At 49.0% G+C, this 16,136-nt stretch overlaps 1 protein-coding gene across 1 annotated transcript in view; it reads right to left on the reverse strand.

Annotated features, from left to right (window-relative positions):
• SMARCB1 (SWI/SNF related BAF chromatin remodeling complex subunit B1) overlaps positions 1–16,136 on the reverse strand; it is a 279,132-nt gene that overhangs the window by 187,948 nt on the left and 75,048 nt on the right. The window contains exon 4 of the mRNA XM_069619921.1: positions 5,491–5,628. Within this exon, the coding sequence (XP_069476022.1) occupies positions 5,491–5,628 (138 nt within the window). The remainder of the gene's footprint in view (positions 1–5,490; positions 5,629–16,136) is intronic.

The following is a 16,136-nucleotide window of genomic DNA, read 5'->3' on the forward strand; positions in this document are numbered from 1 at the left end:
TGGCAAGGCTCAACATTAAGCATCTTTTACCTCCTCACCAGGCTCACCTTCAAGCGAATACACCGCGTGCAGCCCGCCAGACCTCTTTACAGACGAAAGCAGGTCTCAGGCTGCCTCACCCATCCGTGCATAGAATCATTTACCACATGGAAAGGGGAAGAGGACCTTAAATAATGCAGACAATGCTGCCACTGCAAACTAGGAGGAACCTAACTGTGTGCCTCCCTAAGCCCTGAGGAATGTGGTGTAACCACATTCATACCACAGAAACCGGTCGGCTATTGGGAGACCTGACCTAGTGCTCCAGTAAATAGCACAGGCAGGGTCTTCCCTTTAAGGATCCTGAGAAACAAATATCAAGGACCCTACAAGATTCTTCAATGCTCAGACGCAAAAGAGGAACCCACTGGAGAATATAATGCACACTCTCCAGTCTTTTTAATAGACATTCCTGCACCTGCCTAACGGAAAAAGCTCATTAAAGATTTTAGAATTTCATCCGGAAAATGGCAGACACACATAGTCGGGAACGGCTTTATGTGTTTTTTAGCACGATAGAGTGTACTTACTTGCAATTGTGAGTTCAGTGACAGATGTATCCATCCCTACCCATTTCAATAAAAATACTGTTGGGTTCCTAGTGTGACCTCAACATTAAGCATTACAACAACCTCCTCAGCAGGCACACCTTCAGGCGAACAGGTTGCGCAGCACTGATTGGCCGACCCTGGAATCCCGGTAGACGCAGTAGAATTTCGCGAAAGCGTGCGTCAACCTCCACGTAGCAGCCCTGCAGATGTCCAACAGGGGTACACCAGACAAGAACGCCGTGATAGCAGCGATCGCTCTGGTCGAATGGGCTCTCGGACGGCCGGGAAACGGACAGTTTGCCAACCGGTGACAGGGCATGATGCAGCCGGAGAGCCATCTGGAAATGGAAGCCTTTGAGAGGGCCTTCCCTTGGTTCACAGGTCCAAAGTTCACAAACAGCTGTGATGTCTTCCGAAAACTCTTTGTGCGGTCCACGTAGAACTTCAGCGCTATAGCTACATCCAGCGAGTGCAAAGTCCTCTCGGCCGGCGACGAAGGCAACGGGAAGAAAACTGGTAACACCAAGGGCTCGCTGAGATGGAAGTCCGACGGCACCTTGGGCATGAAGGAGGGGTGCGTCCTCAGCACCACCCTCGTCTCGTGAAAAGTCAAGTCAAGTATGGAGGCTTGCAGGATAGGGCCTGGATCTCTCACACTCGTCGTGCGGAGGTGATGGCCACAAGAAATGCTGTTTTCCATGACAGAACTTCAACGGTGCCGAATGCAGAGGCTCGAATGGCCCACCCATGAGCCTGGTCAGCACCACGTTGAGCTTCCAAGCCGGGGCCGGAGCCTACACTGGCGGGAATGAACGGAACAGTCCCTTCATAAACTCCACCAGACGATGAGACCACAGAGATGATCGTCCCGTAGTTCTGGTGTAGCGGGAGATCGCCGCTAGATGTATCTTGATGGAGGCATGAGCCAGCCCCGCCTTGGCCAGCAACAGCAGGTACGGCAGCACTTGAGGGGCCATAATTCGCAGAGGCTTGATCTTCTGTGCACGGCGAGAGTTGAGGACGCCCTGGCCTTTGCAAGCACCTCCTTGCAATCCGCCAGGATATCGTACCCTCCAAACTCAAGTGCCGCAGGAGCCAAGCCTGCAAGTTCAGCGACCCTGGGTCGTGATGGAGGATGGCGCCTCCTTCTCTGGCGGGGAGATCCACGTCCGTCGGCAGCTTGAGTGAGGGGGAGGGGGGACGCTGACAAGTCCAGAAGGTCCGGGAACCAGATCGGTCTCAGCCACGCCGGTGCAACGAGGATCATCCTGCACCGGGACCTCTTGAGTTGATTGACGAGTCGCAGTAGCAACAGCAACGGGGGGCGGGGGGAGGGGACGGACACATACAGGAAGAGGCCGTCCCAGGGGAACGAGAAAGCATCGCCCATGCTCCTCGGCTGGGGAAACCTGCTGGCGAACCTCTGGCACTTGGAGTTTCGCCGTCGCGAACATGTCGATCTGGGGTTTGCCCCATCGTCGGAAAAGTCGATTCACTTGGTCCTGACGCAGTTCCCACTCGTGGCACGAGCGCAGATCCCTGCTGAGTACATTGGCAATGGTGTTCTTTATCCCTGCTAGATGGAAGGGCACCAGAAACATCCCCTGGGCAACAGACCAATGCCACAGATCCTGGGCCTCCTTGGATAGGGCTGGGGACCTGGTTCCTCCCTGCTTCCGGATGTAGAACATCGTGGTGGTGTTGTCGGTGAAGATCCTCACCACCTTGCCCTTGAGGGACGGGAGAAACGACCTGAGGGCCCAGAACACTGCTCGGAGCTCCAGGATGTTGATGTGGAGTGACCTCTCCTCCGGGAGCCAACTGCCTGTCGCGTGAAGATCTCCGGTGTGCGAACCCCATCCCTCCAGGGAGGCATCCGTCATCACTGTCTCCTGGTGTGCTGGGGTCTGAAAGTCCGTGCCCGCCACAAGATGCGCGCGGGTGCCCCACCACCGAATTGCTTGGCAGAAGACCTCGTTGAGCGGGATCTTGTCTTCGAAACTGCCCGCCGCTTGCATCCAACGGGCGTCAAGGAACTCTTGTAGAGGACACATCCGCAGCCTGCATAGGCTCACCAGGTAGATGCAAGAGGACATCATGCCGAGAAGGGACTTGATGGAACTCACCCTGGCCAGAGGCCTTAGCCGGGTGAATCAAGGCCTTCACCACCTTGGGCGCGCTTGAGGCCTTCACCTTGGGGGGGGAGGGAGGCGTCACTGCCTCGCTCCCCCTCGGCTGAATCCTTCGAGATCGAACGGGAACTCTCCAGAAACTTACCCAGGTTCTCGGATTTTCTCTTCCCGGAGCCAGAGCGTTGGCTCGTGGTTGATGGCGTCTATGAGAGTGCGCCCTACCTGGCAACCGAGGAGCCCAACCCTTCGGCGCTCCCGGTGCCCGCGGCCTCACAGTGCTTTGCCTTCTGTTGGGCCCCCGTCGCTGGGGTGCCCTCACAGGACTTAGACGACCGCTCGGACTTCTTCTCACCTGCTGGGCCCTTCTCCAGCCAGCTGGCGAGGCGGATCCGGCGATCCCTCATAGTCCGTTCCGACAAGTTCTTGCAAAACGCACAGTCCTTCTCCACATGCGTTTTGGCTTGTGAAGGCAGTAGAGACATCTCGAATGCTCATCCTCCTTGAAAACATTCTGTAGACCGCATCCAGGGCAGTTCCTGAACAGCTTGGATCCGGGCGTCGAGCTCCCCTTGTCCTGGGCCATGTCCACAAGGTAGGCCTCAGATCTTCTGGAATCCTCCAAGAAGCGTAGCTCGACGAAACTTCGCACTTGAGGCAAGTAGAAAATTCCGAAACGGGTCCCTGTTGATCGGAAGTAGAAACGGTAGAGCTCGAGACTCGACTGACCGAAAAAATGTGATTAAACTCTTTGAAAAATCGCAAAATGCAGTAAAAGCTCGAGAGCTATAGCACGAGGACTCCCAACACTTGAACGTGCGGTAAAAATCTGGAGGATGGCTGCCAGGGTAGGGGCTTAGGGAGAGGGCAGTCATTGGCTGGGTGCAGTATGACCTAGAGAACAGTGATTGGTTAATACTAAGAAAGACCGATCAGAAACAAAACCGATACTGATTTTTTTCTTTACCGAGGATTCCCAGCCTGACGACGGGGAATATTCATGAGCATGTGAATCCATGCCAGACCCCATGCTGGAGAAATTTTAATATAACATTTTATGTGCAATTGTTTCTTTGGACTATTGTATTTGGTGGGTTCAGTGTACTTACCTACAGCTCGCATCTTCCTCCTATGATAAGCCTGGCTCCTCTGCCATTCTACCAAGAAACATCGGGTAGTACAGACTCATACTAAGAGTTGGGGACCTGTATGCCAAGGGATGGTGAAGTCTTACCTCAATTGGACTTTAGGAAAACTCCCCTAGCAACGAAACTCTAAATCTGCAGGTGAAAAAAAGTGCCAATGTTTATATGTATAGCCACATTTAAGGGTGCAAACTGAAGTGATTTAGAAAGATCAGTTACAAGTGTAGATCCCCAGTATATGTGCCTTAATGTGCCAAAACGATTCCTCCAGGAACCAGACCTAGAAGATGTTCCAGCTGTACCAGCCGAACAGACCAGTAGACACCAGCGACTAGAGCACTTAATCCTGAAACATTAGTTCCTTGACCAGTTTTTGGGTGCACACTCAGAAGGACAGGGCACACAAGCACATTATTCACATGGATATTGTCCTACTGGTATCAGTCCAGTGGATGCCACTGGAGGTCCCCGCTCCTCCTGCAGCAAATGTACATCTGTAGGATGAGAAACTGATGCACACATGAAAAGGCACATGCTTTTCTCGGCTGAACTGAGTTTCCAGCTGCTGCAGCGTGCCCACCCTTGGGTTGGATGTCTTGAGTAGGCGCCCACTGTGTCAAAACGAGCTCATAGTAACATTCTACTATATGCTGGATCGAACGTGGCCTTAATTCACCAAAATCGCAAATGGTGCAACTGATCCACTGTAGTAGGCCTTCAGTACATCCTCCTCAGTGGCCGAGCGGACCAGCCAATTGCCAGGTAAGGGTAAACGTGGACACTGGCCTTTCGCAGATGCACTGCATGCTGCCAATGGCACCAGACATTTGGTGAAGACCATGGGCACCAAACTCAGTCCAAATGGAAGAACTATGAATTGGTAGTATGCCTTTAGTAACTCAACAGCAGAATCTTCAGTGCTTCTCTAGGATTGGAAGATGGAAATGTGTCTCTCAGGTCCTGAACACAGAAAGACCCACTTCCAGACCAACCTGATCGAGTTCTGCAATGCCATCATCTTGATAATTTCCCTGATAATGTACTTGTCCTGGGCACATAGATCCATGATGGGCCTGTGCCCCTTTTCTTTCTTGCGAATGAGGAAGTACCTAAAGTATGCCACCTTGACGGCAACATAGTAGCATCTGTTCAACTTCCTCCAACAGCTGAGTCCTTCTGGTGGGAATATTCGAAATTATGAATATCTAAAGACCCAATACTGGGGTTACTAAGAGATTGAAAAACGATTAACACAACAGGAAGGTGGTAAAGGGGAGGGGATAAAATGGTCCCCTCCCATGTTTGGTGGCATCGAACGTTAAATAAAAAAGGGAAAAGGCCAAAGCAACCTCAAAATTGGATGAGATGGCAGGAGGCGAAATTACCAAAATAGACATTTTGATGAGTACACATGCAAATAGCCAACATTAGTGGAAGATGGAGTGCTAAAACCATGGAGGTTTCCTCACAGTATTTAATCACAATCAGAGAATGGCACCAGTAAATAAAGTAACTGAAGCATTTTACTGCATTAGTCCCACCTCCCCATCTCAACAAAGCACAGTGTTAGCCACCAATCAGCAGACCACTTTTCCTAGGAGGAGATTTTATGAACTCCATACTTACCAAAGAGGAAACGTTCTCTTCTTATCACGACCCATTCGATTTCGGTTTATTGTGGTTGAGCAAGGAACTGCATCCAGGTGATGGGAACTGTTGGGCAACGTCGGAACCCATTGACTGTTCCTCTTTGCTTTCTGTTCCCTGGGAATAGAACACAATTATCATTCATTCATTGAATAGTTAATAATCCACAAAACTAAATATATTTTTTTAAAAATATTTAAAAATAAAAACACGTATTTAGATACAAAGCATGTATTGGATGAACAAACTTGGCCTCAACACACAAAGATGTCTGTAGAATTGCCAGTACAACACAGTAAGGATCCAAGAACACAACAAAATAAAAATACATTTGTAGACATGCAAGTGAAGGATTAATTTTTTTAAAGAATTCTGCAGAAAGCAACAAATATGCTCTGTGGCAGCCGTATTTGGTCAATACCTGGGACAAAAGAAAACTAACAATTCCAAAACAGTTGTGTATTGTCCCTTACAGGTTTTATTACGAAAAGGTAATGGGAACAAATGTCTTTTCCCAGCTTTCCCTCCATTGACACCCACACCTTTTTGCTACAACTGGATTTCTGCTGGGCTTTTGCAGGTAAGGAAGGCCTTTTTGCTTCACTCTCCTTGCTCGGCTAATCCGTTTGGGGGGGCCTAGAAAGCCCCCAACACCACCAGTGCATTGTGGGCAGGGGAGTTGTCTCCCTTTGCGGGATACATTGTTTTTAAGCTGCACACATCTTACAGTGTATCCCTTTAAGTCAAAAGTCTATTACTTTCATAATGCGTACAAGACAGGCTGGTGGCAGCGATATATATTTCTAATGCGTTTTTCATTTTTTTTCCTGTTCACTCTTGCATTTTAGAGTTTAATGCCACCGAGTACCATATACTCAAAATGGCCCTACCACACACATGTCCTGTCCTTTGGCCGCCTTCTTCCTGCACCCTCAATTGAGCAAATACCATATAAGATAAGCCCTTTCCAGGGCAAAACGGCAGTGTGAGCATCTGCCAGATGTGGGGGCTGGGACCGTCTAGTCCCAAACACACAGGACATGCATGTTGCGGGGCAGATGTGGGTCAAATGGCTGTCCATGGCTGGACAGCTCTTGGTTGGTGCAGATCCTTACAAGTCCTGGTGAAGCTCCATTTATATACCGTGATCACACGAAGACCGTCAACAGAGCTTTGGGCAGGTGGGACCAACCAGTCCAGACCCATGCACGAAGATCCTGCCTTCGGAAGCGTCCCAGAACCATCCAGACCAACTTCGTTCAGTGCATCGGTCCCCATTCTGAGTTTTGGCTTTGAACTTTGAAGGCAATCTTGTGGAACAAGACCCAACATCCGGCATCTGCTGCTCTCCAAAACAAAGAGGGGCCTTAGTGGAGCAGCGCCTTGCTCAGTGCCAGTGGGTCGCCCAATGCCAACTGATTGGAGTGTTATTTGCTTCTGCCACGTCTCACTCGTGTCTTTGGGGTCTCTGGTTGTCGTGCGACCTGCGATTGTAGTCGTCTTAGGGTACCTTAGTTGTCTAGCTTCAAGACATCTGGAAGCATCTTGCTGGAGCACCGAACCACCATCCAACCAGACCTAACCCGACAACTATCACTGCACCTGTGGCCCCCGGACACCCTGCAACCAGCCTTTTGGTTTTAGTTACTTGGCCCTACGATTCCGAGAACCCTAGTAGAGGCTTCTCAGAGAATCAGAGTAATAGGCGGGTGTTTGCATGCCTGTTTCCAACATCCTCCTCCCACCATAGTGATTGTGTGGGCGTAAGGTCCACTCCCCAACTCTCCCTTACCTGGTTAGGATTGATGGCGTTTAGGCCAAGTATCCTGCTCCCTTCCCCGGGCATCCGCTAGCGTGGCGGGATTGACAGACTACCGCTGAACTACTTGACTTGTTATTTTCTTCTTCACTGAAACGTTTTGGCTTTTCCAATACTTGTTCTTCACTTCTTAAGACTTCCAGCACCCTTCAAAAAGGTACTTGCCTGGTGTTCGGGAGATCAGTTGTATGCTTAATCCCCTCTACTAGCACCCCAGCCAGACCCCCCAGCACATTTTGCTGGACATCTGTACCATGTTCTTTTTCTCCTTAATGAGAAGAACTGTATCCGGTGGTTGGGTATTCACAAAGACCCTTTGCCCAGGCCTAAAGCGTGTGCACCTATAGGGAGTACTTTCCAAGGTCCCTGATAACTTTATTAGTCAGTATAATGCTTTTGTTGGTCATAATCAAAGATAGAACTGTATCTTCTCTTCTGCAGGGTCTGATCTGCATTCCCTCCCAACTGACTATGAAGAACTCGCAACAAGTAAGGGATGGACCGCTAAAACCCTGTAGCCATAGGAAATATTTCAAGTCTATGGCAGTACTGAATTGCTGGTGCTAAATAACCCTTTTCCTTCCCACAACAGAACATCTTCTGGGTGACTATTGGTTTACTCAACTGAAGTATTGCTGATGTTTTCCATTGTGTTGATTAAGTTGAATAGTACTTACATACCTGAATGTAACTGCCTTGTGTATATAAAATAAATGTCTTATTTTCTGGAACTACAAGTATGTGAGAGTTTTGGGTCTATGTATTTACTGAGTTTATTGTACTTCCCTACAGCTCCCAGCCTTCTCCTAAGATAAGCCTGGCTGCTCTACCAATCTACCAAATCTTCGGGTAGTACAGACTTATACTAAGAGTTGGCGCCTGTATACCAAAGGGATAGCTTTATAGAGGCCTACTAACCTTAGCAGTTAAGGAATTCTGAAGTGGTAGAGGCCTTATTTTTTTAAGGCAGGGTACATGTTACAATTGCTTTACATTGTGTTTGACTCACTTTGCTGCCTACAGTCTGTTCCAATGCAAAAATGTTTTTACTGTTTTCAGAGTAAGGTTCCAGTGATCTATAGTGAGATAGCTAGCAGTGAATTTGCTTTAGAAATAGTTCACCCATCCTATTTCAGTTGAATTCCCAACGGACCTATAATTGACAAGTATGTCGAGAGGTATCCACTCGGCTAGCCATAGCAACTAGGGGCGGTGCAAACCTATCCCTGCGTGGTTGAAGAGCCACAGGCCACAATCAGGCCACCTGTATTGACAGCATGGACTAAGCACCAAGAAGCCATGTTGCTGACGTTGTTAGAGACACCATGACATAGCAGCAAGAGATACAGATGACATTCCAATCCCCACACGACAAACGGACCAGCAGCAGAAAAGACTAATAAAGACTCATAATTCAGAGCTGCACAGCTCACATTCTCAGTCTCTGAACACGCGACACGGCCGAAGCAGAGAATGGACAGCGAGCAGCAGTGGGAAAGGAGCACTGAGCCCAGGCCGCCGGACACAGGAAGCGACAAGTGTGCAACAATATGCAACATTGTTGTACCAATCAGGAGAGAAATCTCATAAACTAAGGTGGTGTACACAAGTTGCAATGCAGGCACATAGTCATTCTTGTTACCTTGAAGAGGTATACAGCGAGCTGAGAAACATTGCGGATCCCAGGCCTGGGGACATCAGCTCTAGCCAAACACAGTTTAGTACCCTAGGGGTGGGTAGCAACGGGCAAGAACCAATGGTAAATCCACCCACACTGCAAAAATATTATAGATAGCAACTTGTGGATAGACCAGGCCAGCCACCTGACATGCGAGGGCCAGTAGAGTAACATCCATATAGTCCACTATAGGTGGTAGAATACTCAATACCCAATTGTTTGGCCAGAAAGGGCCCAGTTTGTGACATCATGGTGACGCCAGTGGGTAGTAAAACCGGTCTGCGAGTCGAGGAAGAGCCAGATGTGCATGGATTTTTCCTCTTCCCGTGCTGATCCCTGTTGGTTTTGTCTGTAATAAGCTGCAGTTTGAACTTGTCATTGACAGAGTCCTCGGTGTAGCCTGGGGAGGGTGTTGGGCCCTCCAAGTCCGCAGACTGGCATACCTGGAAGTCCCTCCCAACATTGGGCTTATCACTGAGGTTTTGTTGCTGCACGGGAAGAGGCACACAGCTCCGGAGAGGCCTATTCAGGCGGTGAGGCAAACATGACCCTTTGGGCCGCTGACCTGCTGATCACTGAGGGGGTACTAAGTCATGCACCATTTAAATACAGTAATCCGACGTCAGCTGTGGAAGGATGAGCTCCACCAGTGGGAATGCAAGAGGGGTTCCACCGGTAGTAGTGAGCATTGCTGGCACTCGCCTGGAGCAGCGGCGGCCCCACCGTGTCAACACTGCTGAGTCAGCGCTCACAGGGAGCATCAGTGTTAGGAAGAATTCTAATTTCTGTACTAATTCCCCTTCAACCTTAGAGACCCCCAGCTCTTTTGCTTGGCTTTAGGACTTTTTCATTTTAATCCTGGAGTGAGCAAGCCCTTTTTCTCACTCTCTCATGTGTTTTGACCTGGTTCGGATTATATTTTTCCTTTGTTTTTGGAGTCTGACAAACTCCATAGGTATCTACTTTTTGTATGGTGACACACAGCACCTTCAGTGCAGTGTCAAAGAGAAATCCTTTACATTTCTTATAAGGTTTAAATACCTTTCCTTTTGTGAACTACTGTTACCAAGATAGAAGTAAAATTGACTTTACTTACCTTCTCTTTGTAGGTCCAGCATACACCATTTTATGTGGAGTGCGGGGGGGTTACCTAGTAGCCCCTTATCCTACCTACTCATGTAACAGTCATGTAACATGTTTTATGTTACCCTCACTACTTTTAACGGCTGGTGGCAGTGGTTTAATTTTCCTACCATTGTGCTTTTCTACCGCAGGCTGAATCCTCAGCTGCAGTATACCACCCATGGGTGACTATTTTGTCAAAATGGCCCCGGTCGTCTTTTTTCGCCATTTTCTGTTTGTGAGGTCTTTCTTGGGTTTTTGCGCGCCAAGCCAGGTTTGAGCCCTTTGTTAGTTTTGCCTTTGGCTAGCTTCAGTACTGAGACCCGTCTCTGGCTCCAATGTGTCTGGAAGGGCAGGAAGTGAGGGAATGCCCGATTGGCTAGCTGGCTGTCCTTTCAGGACAGCCACCCTGTCGTTTGAGTGGCAGCCAAGGCAATGCATGAATGGGTGAAACCTGCTTAAAAGACAAGGTTTTGGGACTGAGGTAGAGTCGAGCACTGGGAAGAACACCCGAAGAAATTGTGAACAAAGCTTGCTGAATCCTCCTGGACCTTTGAATTGCCCGGTGAAGCCCTGCTGCTGTGCCGACACTCCTTTTTCTGATCAGCAAGAAGCTCCGGAAGGGATGACTTCTTCCCTTGGGTTAGTGGTACCAACTAACCCAGAGACTGACTCCTCTGGACCTTCTTCCCCGACTGGCTGTACTTCTTTGCTGCTGCAGGAACCTAGTGCCAGGGGTCGAGAAATCGTAGTCGAGTGAGACGTCTGCAATCGGGCCAGAAGCTCCAGGAGTCTAAGGACCCGTCAGAAGCAGGACGACCAGAGTGCGAGTCACCTCACCAGAGTGCAGTACTCAAGGAGTGAAGGAAGCCCAACCGGTATCCAAGATCCACAGTGGTGGTGCCGTTTACCACGCGCTGAAACCGTGAAGGGCCACTGATCCGAAAAGAGCCAGTAGATGCTGCCAACCTCCAAATTGCTGCCGCAGGAGTCCTCCAGACATCCTCCCTCTTGTCCCCACGACTAAGGCTCAGGAACCCAGGATCTGCATTGCTGCAACCAGACAGAAGCTAGCTGGACCACTCTTCTTCTAAGGGTACTGTTCCGACTTGGGGTACTTACCATAGTGTCTTTTGCTTTGCTCTTCTCACTTGAGACCTGCAGTAGCTAGCTAGAGTTGATTTCAGCTCTACCCTCCACAAGGCTAACAGCTTGTGACCCTACAGTGATTTTTCTTCAACAAACTCTCTAAATGTGTGCCTTAGCTCCATAGACTGTGCTTCAATTGACTTTAGCTGCCCTGGCTCCTTGTAGACTCTAGTCCATTTGACTGGCATTTTCTGTCCCTCACAGGTGATAACTCTGTTTTTAACTATTATTGCTGGGAAAGGTTTTGTCTAGACTTCATTTGAAGATTTAAGTATACTCACAGGCCCCGAGAATCTGTTTAACCTTTTTCCTTCCTTTAACCTTTCCTTTCTACAAGCATCAGAATCTACTAGCTCTGTACTGATTGTGGAAATGTATTTTAAAGTATGTTGGATTGTTACATATATTGCCCTTTTTAAAGAATGCTTATTAAAAATAGGCCTGGCTGCTCAGTCACACTACCAACTTGTGTAGTACAGTCCTATACCAAAAGATGGGTTACCCAATACCAAGAGGACAAGTGTTGTGTAGTCTCCCACAGGGTTACTACATCAATTCTTGCCCAACATCAGGACGCTTCCTGAAGGCAATATGAGCCCAACGTGTGAGGCGGCGAGAGCGACTAGGAACCCCCGGTGGAAGACACTGGAGCTCTTGGCATAGTAGTTCTCCAGGGAGATAAAATAATATAAAAAGGAGAACCCAAAGGGTTCCCAGCAACACTGCACTTAGGGTGCTGTGTTCTGCAAAAGCGAAACACAGATGCCTTTCAAAAAAGGTATGAGGAAAGCAAGACACCATCAAGTAAAGTAAACCATACAGAAAAGGGTTCCCATGATCAGAGCTTGAAAGAATGAATGGGGGGGGGGGAAGGTGGGGGGGGGGAAGCTCCCCTCATTGGGCTACAAAGAGCACACTGCAGCAGCCGGGAGACGGGACTCAGTGGGTGAGCCTGGGCTGCCAGTGCAGTGAAGCACTGGAGGCGGAACGCGATCGGCCATATTCGCCCAGTAGCACCCCAATCAGTGAGCTGCCTACACACATGGAGCGGTGAGCTCCAGAGGAACACCAAGGGGCAACAATCGCTTTGTGTGGGAACACGTCGCTGCAGCCTGCTGAGCCAGCCAGAATGGTACGGCGGCTTTGGCTTACAACCCACAGGCCCTACTGCAAGTTGGTAGAGTGGGTTTAGAAAGGCCCTGTAGATACCTGGGTTTGGAGGAGAGGCGAACTACGCCCATCAAGTCATACACTGTGTTGAATGTGCAAGGGGACTGTAGACACCACAGGAAGGTGAAGGTGCAGCTGTAGATGTAGGTGCAATGCGACCCAGCGCCTGCCTGCACTGAGCGGTTACAGAGCCACCCAGGGGACAGATTGAGCAGGGGGCTTCGCCTCCATTGCATTGCGTAGTGCACTATTGTGATTGAACCTGGATACCCTGCGCTGTTGCCCGCTGTTAGGCATAGTTTGAATGTAGTATCCTCTGTGAACACTACGAACAACTATGACTACAGGTATAGGCAAACCAACCTTTGGTATAACCTTGTACTACACAGTTTTGGTAGCGTTTTGAGCAGCCAGGCTTATCTCAAGATGGGAAATGTGAGCTGTAATGGAGTTAAAGATTCACACAGTTACAGGTATTCAAATAAACTCTTACACTAAAGGTTGCTTGCATAAACAATTAATGTATTTATTTATCAGTCAGTTATAAAGCCTTCTTCAGAAGGGAGCAATAGAATACTAACACAAATATACTTCAATACTGTACACTCCGAGTTTCTGGATCAGACAAGGCCCTTTTGGGATGGCCCACAGACACAACCTTTACCCACAGGTGACTTCAGTAACAAGGGTGCTGGGGACATTAATAACTTACTGTTGGCATACAGAATACTCAGTAAAAGGCAAAAGTTATTAGAACACAAGAAATTCAAATAGTCATAAGCAGGGGCAAATACTTTCAGAAAGCTCGGAGAAGAGTCATGCAATTCAATAGGCTAGTCCAAAGTCTTTGTATAGGATGCAGCACTTCAGTAAGTAAATGCAAAAGTCTTTGTACAAGTTCTTAGGAGTCTTTGAGAACAAGAAGAATCAAATTTAGGGCCACAATCTGATTAGACTTGTGAGTTGCAGAAATTATAAGCACTTCCACAGTAAGAGTTCTCTTAGGCTACTTTTTACAGTACCTTAGTAAACAAGAAAAAGATGCAGCGGAAGACTTCTGTTCCTGTACAGCTCTGCAGATCTCACTGCTCCTGGGCCTCAGTTGTGGGGCCAAGAGGGAGGACGTTGGGGGGGGGGGGGGGGGGGGGGGCACTCCTGCACTGTATTGGCACTGTCAAAGCTGGCAACCGGCAAACTTTACTTTCAGTGGCCGTTTCGCGTTTCAGCTCCTTGCGGTACAGCAAATAGCAATAAGCATGGTTCCTGGCTGTCAAGGGGGACTTTCCTTACATCTGAAGTCCCGCACTCGACTGAGAGGGGTCAGGCTTGGTCAGTCCTGCTTCGTGGGAGTACGGAGGATCTTCCAAAACCTTTAGGCCAGCTTACAAGCAACGCGCACAATCTGGTGTCCCTCTCCCTGGATCAACGGTTTCCTCCAGCAACTCTGAGGAAATTCAACCAGCTCTGAGAAAGGTGTCCAGGTGGCTTACTTGGGAGTTGATTGGCCCTACCAACTCAAAGGGAGAAGTCGTCCTTTGCAGGGCTTCTCCGTCGATGCAAACTTGGCGATTCGGACCTGCAGCAGGGCTTCACCAGGCAAACCAATGGTCCAGGAGTTGCAGCAGCCGTCCTCTTCAAGCTCTGATTCGGTTCCTTCGTCCAGGAGACTAAGTACAGGGAGTTTCGGGCACCTCCCTCACTTCCTGCCTACCCCAGACACTCTGGAACCAGAGGCGGATTTCACTCCTGAAGCCCGCCAAAGGCGAATGTACAAAGAGACCAAACCTGGTTTGGCGCGCAGAGAAAAACTCGAGAAAAGAAATGGTAAAAAAAGAAGACGGGCCCTGCTTTATCAAAGGAGGCTCAGGCGCCATCTTGAAAAACATGGCTCCCGTGATTCAACGTTACCGGAGCTGCGAACAATTCACGGTCGGGGTAAATCATGGTAATTCATTGTAAAGAGTAAAGGGTAACATTTGACTATTACATGAGTAGCTAGACATAGGGGATACCAAGTAAACGCTCCAGCACTCTATTGTAAAATAGGGTGTGCTGGGTTTAGAGATTTACAGGACTAAGTGAAGTCAATTTCACACCACTGTTCTGGGAAACAGTAGTTGATCCCAGAGCAGGTATTTAAACCTTGGGAAATCTGAAAGACTTCCCTGTGGCACTGCACTGAAGGTGCTTTGTGACAATTGTAAAAGATGATGCCTATGGGGTTTGTTAGACTACATAACCAAAAAAAGACACAGAGGTAAAATTCACACAAAATTCATGAGAGAGTGGGGAAAAAAGGCTCACTCTTTCCAGGTAAAGAAATCAAGTCCTCAAAATCTAGCAAAGTTGCAGGGGGTCTCTAAGGTAGAGGGAATTAGCACATTTTTGAGAATTCTCCCCAAAAACCCGCCGATGTGAGAGTGATAGGAGGTGGCTCTGCAGTATATGCCTGGATTATGGTCCTGATCTGCTTGAAGAGCACAGGTTGGACTCCGCCATGAAGGCCCGCTTCGAACACATAACCCGTGCACCACGGTTTAGGAAGAGGGGTGTACTGAACTCAAGCTGCTCATCTCCAGCCGACCATAATCGCTGAAACAGCACTGGGTGATGAAATCAAGGTCGCAAGCCAGTCCCACGGCGGCCTGTGGGAGCTGGGGGGGGGGGGGGGGGGGGATGTTAACCAGATTCACAGACACGCTCATGTAACACCAAGGCAGTCTTCATTGTCCTTTGGCCAGCAGGTATGGGAACGGGGAGGTGAAATGGAGCCGCATTACTCGGTGTCCCTGGGAGGTAACCAGCCCTCAAAGTGTCCACTACAGTGTTGTGAAGGTTATCTTGCAGGTGCTGTGTGAAGGTCTCCCTTCCCACTAGTTCAGGGTGTCTCATGTTCCTTACGCTGTGGTGCTGACCAATGGCAGAATAATAAAGTACTAGAGGTCAGCACAAATAGTTTTACTAATTGCAAACTGTTTGCGGGAGGAGTGGGAAGCAATGTGGCAGCACATGGGGAGGAAATGTACAAAGAGAGGGGAGACCTGTCTGCTCCAATCATTTTACTAACGTATGTTTAGCAATAGGGGAATGACGTATCTTAACAAATAGGTGGGAACTGCAAAAGACGCAAAGTTTGCAGTGCAACAGTTGCTAATGCCATGAACATTGTATTAGCAGTATCAAAATGGTGTCCGCTGTGTGACAGTTTGTCAGCTCTCATCAACCAGTTCCGTTCCACTGTTCCGTTTGATTTGTGCTCGCCCAGCTGTAATAAACAGTGTTATTTCTTGACTGGTGAGCACTCTTTTTTAACCACCTGTGGTAACGATCTACAAAACGTTGGGAGGACCCCTGGTAAATTTTTGGAGGCCCCAGCGAGATCCTCAGTTCTCTCGGTCAACTGGGGGTATTCGATCGCACTCCCTGGAGGAGCGGGTCCAGCGACCACAGACCTGATACACACGCATCACTGAGGAGGCCCTACAGACGCTGAGTTCTCAAAGGTCTGCCTTGTCCAGAGTGCTGCCCATGCTCAGGGGGAGAGTGAGTCCATACGGGAGGTTTGGTGCCGAGGGGCCTCCAGGATCTCTTGGACATGAGTGTAACCATGCAGGAAAGCACTGCATCGTGGTTGCATGCTCACGGCGGGGGAGGTACAGTATTTAATGGTCTTTAGGACGCAATCCT

The sequence above is a fragment of the Ambystoma mexicanum genome, chromosome 10 (genome assembly GCF_040938575.1).
Source record: "Ambystoma mexicanum isolate Mex_15411 chromosome 10, UKY_AmexF1_1, whole genome shotgun sequence".
NCBI lineage: Eukaryota > Metazoa > Chordata > Amphibia > Caudata > Ambystomatidae > Ambystoma > Ambystoma mexicanum.